The sequence below is a fragment of the Tamandua tetradactyla genome, chromosome 23, assembly GCF_023851605.1.
Source record: "Tamandua tetradactyla isolate mTamTet1 chromosome 23, mTamTet1.pri, whole genome shotgun sequence".
Lineage (NCBI taxonomy): Eukaryota > Metazoa > Chordata > Mammalia > Pilosa > Myrmecophagidae > Tamandua > Tamandua tetradactyla.
The window spans coordinates 52786573-52795548 of NC_135349.1; the positions used below are offsets into that span (position 1 = coordinate 52786573).

At 40.4% G+C, this 8976-nt stretch overlaps 1 protein-coding gene across 3 annotated transcripts in view; it reads right to left on the minus strand.

Annotated features, from left to right (window-relative positions):
• Nucleotides 1-8976, minus strand: part of DNAJA3 (DnaJ heat shock protein family (Hsp40) member A3) — a 60177-nt gene extending 51201 nt beyond the window's left edge. The window contains exon 1 of one of the 3 annotated variants that reach the window (XM_077141943.1): nucleotides 8381-8976. In XM_077141943.1, the coding sequence (XP_076998058.1) occupies nucleotides 8381-8402 (22 nt within the window). In that variant the 5' untranslated portion in view covers nucleotides 8403-8976. Of the gene's footprint in view, nucleotides 1-7958; nucleotides 8203-8380 lie in introns of those variants that run through there. The other 2 variants (XM_077141941.1, XM_077141942.1) reach the window with 2 other exon arrangements.

Here is an 8976-nt window from a genome sequence, read left to right on the forward strand (position 1 = left end):
GGTTGACTACTGAGGCCTAGGAATAAGCAGAAGGGCTTGGTAAACTATGCTAAGGAGACTGGATTTTATCTTGAGGGCAATAGGAAGCCACAAGTTCTAAACTGGGAATTAATCAGATTTGCATATGAGAAAGAACTCTCAAAACGATTAGGAGACTACTTCATTTGAGTATAAGACAACCAGGAGTATAGGGCATGTCCAGGAAGGAGGCAGGATTAAAGAAGATCAGACAGAGGAATGAGTCAGAATGGCAGAGTGGTGAAAACCAGAAATAGGAAATAGAAAATAAATCTAAATTTCAGTATCCCCAATACTCACTTTATAATGCTATATTCTGGACTTCCTTGAATATAAAAAGCTGTGTGGGAGTACCAGGAGCTTGGAGACTGCTACCTTGACCAGACTTGAGAAAACAATGAGCATGTTTCCAATGACTCTGTATTCTACCGCCTCATTACTCATCAGTGAAGAGCACCCTGATCCCACCAGTGCTCCTTCCAAACCCAGAAGACTGAGCCTGGGAGGGGTAAAACTCTGCCAGCTGTGCCTTCAACAGAGTGAGGAGAGAACTTGCATTTAAGTTAGAATAAATGAGACAATAATGTGCAAAACTGCATGTTTTGCTTTTACAACGTGACCACATAATTGTGAAAACCTTGTGGCTGACGCTTTCTTTATCCAGGGTATGGACAGATAAGTAAAAAAATAAAGACAAAAAAAATAAATAATGGGGGGAGATAAGGGGTAAAAAAAGAATTGGGTAGATTGCAATACTAGTGGTCAATAAGAAGGAGGGGTAAAGGATACAGGATGTATGGGTTTTTTCTTTATCTCTTTTTCTGGAGTGATGCAAATGTTCTAAAAATGATGTTGATGAATACTCAACTATGTAGAGCCACCGACTGTATACTCTGAATAGACTGCACATGTGTGAACATATCTCAAGAAAAATACTTTTTAAAAAAACTGCATGTTTTAACTATTCCAAGTTTGAAAATGTATCATGCTACCTAAAATGCATCGATGATTAGCAATAATTAGAATAAGTTCATGTAATAATTGCTTTTCAAGATATGACCAATAAATAGCTTGCCTATTCTAGAACACAGAACTTCCAAGTTACTTCCAAGAATACTAACTATGAGACAAGATCACAGAGCAATGTTTTGGAGCTGAGGCGATGACTTCAGATGTGACAGATTCAGAGTGCACCCTGTGAAGGCCACCTCTCACATATGCTCATCACCAGCCACAAAGAATGTCTACCGTGGGCTAGGGTTTCACTTGGGGAAAGGGCAGTTGACCGTGGTTCCTTGATATTGACTCAATACAAGGCTCATTTTTCCACCTCTCTCTCCTTCTCAAACAATTATCAAAAATGCTCCCCAAAGTGATGGAAAAGTTGCAATAAAAGCTAGTGGTGAAGGGAGATTAATCATGGATGTGATTAATCCCACTGAATGGTAACGCTTGGGAGTGAATAAGAGGGAAAGTTTATGATGTATGTTAACACAACTGAAAAAAATGAGAGACTAAATAGACAGTGACAATTAAATCCAATACATGATCCCGAACTGGATCCAATAATGGAGGAAAAATGCCCAAAAGGACATGACTGGGATAAAAAAAAAAATCAGAATACAGACTGTATGCTTCATATCAATATTAAAGTTCTTGAACTTGATCATTGTACTTAAGGTGATTACAAAAGTGATTACTTGTTCTTAGGAAATATGGATGGAAGTATTAAGTGGTAAAGAAGTATCACGTAAGCAATCTACTTTCAAATGTTTAGAAAACAGAAAGAATGACAAAAATGTGGTAAAATGTTAAAAGTTGATAAATGCGGGTACTTGCGTAGGGTGTAGATTGGAGCTGTTTGCATTCTTTTTTGCAACTTTCTTGTAAGTGTAAAATTATTTAAATATAAAGTTAAAAAAAAAAACGCTCTCCCTAGTTGTACAAATGTACTATGAATAAATTTAGCTTAATAAAGCAAGTCATCTAAGGAATTAATATTTTGAACAAAAAGATGCAGCCACTTGGAGACCAAAGGAAGAAAGGTTTATTTTGCCCAGAACCTAAATCTTCTGTGGCACATAATCTAACTCAACCTGTCTGGATAGATCATTTAAGCATTCCAAATGCAAGGAGCCCAGAATAAGAATGAGGGCCTTTAATCCTGTATAGTTTAATGTAATGCCTGGATAAATCCTAGAGTATATTAAGCAGATAATCAAAAAGTATTGGCAAAGTCCTTTGACGTATAGAAGAAAAAATATGGAACTATTAAACTTTACCACTGGGGAAGTTCCTGATACTGGGTCAAACATTAGAGACACCCAAATCAATAGGCTAAGCCTTGATCTTGAGGCTTGCTCTTGTGAAGCTCATGTATGTAGTGGAGAAACTTAGAATACCTATAGGTATGCCTAAGAGTTACTTCCGGAGGACCTCTTTTGTTGCTCAGATGCGGCCTCTCTCTCTGTAAGCCCAACTCTGCAAATGAAATCATTGCCTCCCTACTAAGAGGGACATGACATCCAGGGATGAGTCTTCCGGACAGCATGGAGATGACTTCCAGGGATGAGCCTGGCCCTGGTACTGTGGGAGCAACAACGCCATCCTAACCAAAAGGAGGAAAAGAAGTGATAAAAATAAGGTATCAGTGGCTGAGAGAGTTCAAATAGAGTCGAAAGGTCATTCTTACACAAGCTTCAGTTAGACACTGCTACCTATCACAGCTTGCCAAACCCCAACCAAAACCACTCTAGCCACTCCTAATAGGGCACTATATAAGATTCTATAAAGGTTCCATGCACTAGGGTTACTTTCCAGAAACCTACAACCTCCAGATGTGTCCCTGGACCAAATAAGTCCTAAACTGCAGAGGGGACAGCTTCTCAAGAACATCAACTAGTTCCACTTCCCATCCCATATTATCAATAGCCCCTTCCAAAAAGAAAAACTTAGATAGGGCATAGCCCAAATACCTGTGAAGAGTAGGAGAAAGATCAAAGGCAATAATGGCATTATACAGAGAAGGTAGGGTTTAACAAACAAGTTTTTTAAATCATACCCTAGTATGACTGCTGAATCATTATATTGATATCTCTTTTAGTCTTCAGTATCTTAGGACAGCTAGAAGTAAAAATCTAATACTATAGAATTGTAACCCATACCAAATTCTGAAATCTGCTCTACAACTAATTATTGCAAGGTACTTGAAAATTTACTGTTTTGTATATATGTTATTTTTCACAAAAAAGAAAAAGTTGGGTCCTCAGGAAACTAAGTATAGAATTGCCATATGACCCGGCAATACCATTGCTAGCTATCTACTCAGAGGACATGAGGGCAAGGACACAAACAGACATCTGCACACCAATATTTATAGCAGCATTATTTACAATTGTGAAGAGATGGAAACAGCCAAAATGTCCATCAACAGAAGAGTGGCTTAATAAGCTGTGGTATATACATAGGATGGAATATTATGCAGCTGTAAGACAGAATAAAATTATGAAGTATGTCACAACATGGATGGACCTTAAAGACATGATGCTGAGTGAGATTAGCCAGAAACAAAAGGACAAATACTGTATGGTCTCACTGATATGAACTAACATTAGCGAATAAACTTGGAGAATTTCAGTTGGTAACAGAGATCATCAGGAGAAAGAAATAAGGTAAGATGTTGGGTAATAGGAGCTGAAGGAATACAGATTGTGCAACAGGACTGAATATAAAAACTCAGAAATGGATAGCACAATAGTACTTAACTGTAATACAATTAGGTTAGAACACTGAATGAAGCTGAATATGAGAATGATAGAGGGAGGAGGGCTGGGGGCACAAATGAAATCAGAAAGAAAGACAGACGATAAAGACTGAGAATGGTATAATCTAAGAATGCCCAGAGTGTAAAATGATAGTGACTAAATGTACAAATTTAAAAATGCTTTTGCATGAGGAAGAACAAAGGAATGTCAATACTGCAGGGCATTGAAAATAGATGGTAATTAATATTTTAAAATATTAACTTATGTGTGAGACTAAAGCAAAAAAATGTTTACTTGATACAAAATTCATATTTTGACTAGTGCATTTCCTAATATAACTTATGTAGACAGCTTAATTGAACACCATAAGTACATGGAACCTTGAGTAGGACATGAGATTTTGTTGGTTTGTCCACAGTGATGCCTCGATAAATCCCAGAGTGATTTGAACAGTGAATAAAAAAGTATTTGCAAAGTCTCCTTCAGGGAATGGTGAGAAAGGGGGAAAATTCAACTTCCCCAAGTTGAATTCTTGATCTTCTCACAAGCAGTGTGGACAACCAAAGCTTTAGGCTGAGTCTCCAATCTTGGGGGTTGTTCGTATGAAACTTAACCCCACAAAGGATAGGTCAAGCCTACTTAAAATTAGGCCTAATAGTCACCCCCAAGAAAACCTCTATTGTTGCTTAGATGTGGCCCCTCTCTCCCGCCAACACAACAAGCAAACTCACCATCTTCCCCATCTACATGGGACACGACTTGCAGGGGTGTGGACCTTCCTAGCATCGTGGGACAGAAATCCTAGAATGAGCTGAGACTCAGCATCAAGGGACTGAGAAAACCCCTAGAATGAGCTGAGATTCAGCATTAAGGGATTGAGAAAACCTTCCCGACCAAAAGGGGGAAAAGTGAAATGAGACAAAATAAAGTGCAAATGACTGAGAGATTTCAAACAGAGTCGAGAGGTTATCCTGGAGGTTATTCTTACTCATTAAATAGATACCATATTGTTAGTCAAGATGTAATGGAGAGGTTGGAGGGAACTGCCTGAAAATGTAGAGCTGCGTTGCAGTAGCCGTGTTTCTTTCTTTTTTTTTTTAATTAGTTAAAGAAAAAAAATAAATTAACACAACATTTAGAAATCATTCCATTCTACATATGCAATCAGTAATTCTTAACATCATCACATAGATGCATGATCATCATTTCTTAGTACATTTGCATCAATTTAGGAAAAGAACTAGCAAAACAACAGAAAAAGATATAGAATGTTAATATAGAGAAAAAAATAAAAATAATAATAATAGTAAAAAAAAAGAAAAGGAAAAAGAAAAAAAAAGACACAGACAAACAAAAAAAAATCCTATAGCTCAGATGCAGCTTCATTCAGTGTTTTAACATGATTACTTTACAATTAGGTATTATTGTGCTGTCCATTTTTGAGTTTTTGTATCTAGTCCTGTTGCACAGTCTGTATCCCTTCAGCTCCAATTACCCATTATTTTACCCTGTTTCTAACTCCTGCTGGTCTCTGTTACCAATGACATATTTCAAGTTTATTCTCGAATGTCGGTTCACATCAATGGGACCATACAGTATTTATCCTTTAGTTTTTGGCTAGACTCACTCAGCATAATGTTCTCTAGGTCCATCCATGTTATTACATGCTTCATAAGTTTATTCTGTCTTAAAGCTGCATAGTATTCCATCGTATGTATATACCACAGTTTGTTTAGCCACTCGTCTGTTGATGGACATTTTGGCTGTTTCCATCTCTTTGCAATTGTAAATAACGCTGCTATAAACATTGGTGTGCAAATGTCCGTTTGTGTCTTTGCCCTTAAGTCCTTTGAGTAGATACCTAGCAATGGTATTGCTGGGTCGTATGGCAATTCTATATTCAGTTTTTTGAGGAACCGCCAAACTGCCTTCCACAGTGGTTGCACATTTGACATTCCCACCAACAGTGAGTAAGTGTGCCTCTTTCTCCGCATCCTCTCCAGCACTTGTCATTTTCTGTTTTGTTGATAATGGCCAAGTAGCCGTGTTTCTTGAAGATGATTGTCTAGTGACATAGCTTTCACAACGTGACTGTTTGATTGTGAAAACCTTGTATCTGGATGCTCCTTTTATCTACTTATCTACTTTGATTGTGAAAACCTTGTGTCTGATGCTCCTTTTATCTACTTATCTACAGATGAGTAACATATACATAATAAAAATAAATAATAGGGGTAACAAATGTTAAAAAATAAATTTAATAGATTGAAATGCTAGTGATCAATGAAAGGGAGGGTAAGGGGTATGGTATGCATGAATCTTTTTCTATTATCTTTTTATTTCTGTTTCTGAATTGATGCAAATGTCCTAAGAAATGATCATGATGATGAATATGCAACTCTGTGATGATATTGTGAATTGCTGATTATATATTAGAACAGAATGATCATATGTTAAGAATATTTGTGTTTGTTGTTATATTTTTAAAAAATTAAAAAATTAATAAAAAAGTCAATTGTGATGATAAATGCACAGCTATATGATGATACTATAAACCATTGTACACTTTCGATGATTACATGGTATGTGAATATACACCAATAAAAAAGAAAAAATAGATGCCATCAAATTTCATTTTAAACAGCTCCTGTCTTTCACCTTGACATAAGAAAATGTCAGCAAAACCTAAAGATGACACTTTTGCTTAGACTGAGAATTAGGGCAGGACATCTTTCTAAATAATCTTAAAGAAAGCTGGACAGACTAGCAGACTATTGACCCATCCATGAGGAAATACAGATGGCAGGAACAGAAACAAAAACTGGGTTAATCTGACTAAACCCACACACTATTTGTTTCTTCTCAGCTGGCATATGACAAGCCCTTAATAAACATCTTGTGAATGAATGAATAAATCTTCACAGTTAAGGAAACAGAGGCTCAAAGGGTTTAAATAATTTACCAAGGTCACACACAGTGGTGGATGCAAGTCTGTTCACCCCTAAAGCTCCAGATCTTTTCTTGGTACTGCACAAAGTAATCACAACTGCTGATGCTTTAATGAGTGCCTATTATGTAAGTACTATAAAATTGGATCCCAATAGGAAATTATCTTGCATAAATTATCTTGTCAAGACCCTTTAATTGGTCTTAATTTTAAGGTTATAGATAGTTTAAATTTCATTTGAACAAATCTAGAGGATACAATGTATAAACAACTATCACAATTCAGGTGCATGGCAGGGAAGCAATGTTTCCTCCCCTCCTTTCCCCTTACTAAAACAGAAGTCATCCAACACATAGCATAAGAACTCATCATGGCAAAGTACTTAACAGCTTAATATATTTCTAATTAATTCAATATCACTCTGACAAGTAAACAGACAGGTTTCAAATCAAGGTTCTAATACTTCCTAGCTTTGTGACCTATTACAAATTGCTTAACGCCTCCCAAAGAAATATCAGCGTCTATCGTCTCATGGAAATGAGATTTTAAATGTTAGATTAAATTGTTATTAAAATTACCAATTTAAGAATTTGTAAAAAAGATTGTAAAATGTGCCCTTTGGTTTATAATATCATGGGGTTAAACAAACAAACACAAAAAAGCGGATGCTAAGAAATGACAGCTCTGGGTTTGGGACCACTCCTCTAACTTTATGACCTTGGGCAGGCAGCTGCCTCCTGTGAGAGCCTCAGTTTCCCATCCTGTAAAACAGGGATGACGATTCCTGTCTCGCAGAGTTGTCGCGACGATAAATGAGATGAGACAGAGAATGCTTATCCCTGCCATAGGTGCTCACCAAATCGCAGCTACCGCTTCTCTTCCGCTACAGGCTGAAGGAACACCAGCTAGAAGGTGGATGGACAGGACAGGAATAGGGCAAGGCAGCAGCGGCGGCCCGAGATGCCTCCAGAAATGATGACAGAGAGGTGAAGGTTCAAGGCCTGCGGCGCAGTTCGTCGCTGCTGCCGAGGGCTCCACGCAGCTCACCCTCCCTTCACCGCTCCCAAGCAGCCACATGGGCCTCTACGCCTCCTGCTTGCCCGTCCCCCCAGCAACTCCGCATCCAAGTCCGAAGCCACACTCCGCCCTGTTCCCTCAGTCCCTGAGCGAAACGAGTCTCTCCTTTATAGGCCCTGGAGCCCCTACTCGGGGCTGGAGCCCGCCCTCACCTGTGAGGCTGACACTGGGTCTCAATGTCAGCAGCGTCCCTGGGCCTCGAGCTCCCAAGGGAGGTGCGCAGACGGTGACGCTCAGCTTGCGGCCCAGCGACGCCCCCACCACGCCCGCCCTGGGCGGCAGGAGCCCTCTCCCCGCTGCAGCCGGCAGCCGGGGGGTCCCCACAGCCACCAGCAACCAGCGTGAGGAGCACCGCGCCGCCATCTTGGCCCGGGGACACTGCGCCTGCGCCACCCAGCTCAAGAAGGCCTTGCGCAGGCGACGCTTGCGCGCAACGATTGTCCTTCTGGGGCGGGCCTACCGCATGCGCACACACAGGGACGCAGAGTTGCCCACGCGTTCCCACGCCTCAAAGCCCTCTCTTGGTAGTCAACCCCGAAATTAGGTTCGCTCTGAGGAGTAATGTTAGGCAAACCTGCGTTGGAGAACACTTTCATTCTCTGCGGGATGGCCAAAACCACACCTTATCTATGTAAGGATGTGGCTGCGTGCAGCCGCATGTCATTAGTTGTGTCCCGCCAGGGAGAGGAACTACAAGTCCCAGCATGCATCGTTGTCGGCAGCCGGCAATCCCAGCACGCAACGCGCAAGTTCCTTCGTTCTGACCCTGAAAGACTTGAGCTCGCGTGTTCTCCTGTTTCTCTTCCCGACTCCGCGCGGGCGGTGTATTGCTCTCTCCTCAACTCGGGAAAACAGGCTTCTCAGCTCGGAAAAACTAGCTTCATCTCACTTTCTCTCAGGCTATTGCCCCACGAGCGGGACCCAGATCGCTCAACTCTCTCCTTGGCGTGTTGGGGGCTAACGAACTTGTAGTAAATTTGCTGCTCACAGAACCAAAGCCAAGCTACCCACAGACGAATTCAGCAAACGTCTTGAGTTCCTGTGTGTCATGCACGTCCTAAATTTGGGGGGATACAATGATGAATGGCATAGTATCAGTGCTCCGGACGAGCAGACGGTGAGTCTAGAGAGATCTGCTCCACGGCAACGAACATAGTGTGATAATCGCCA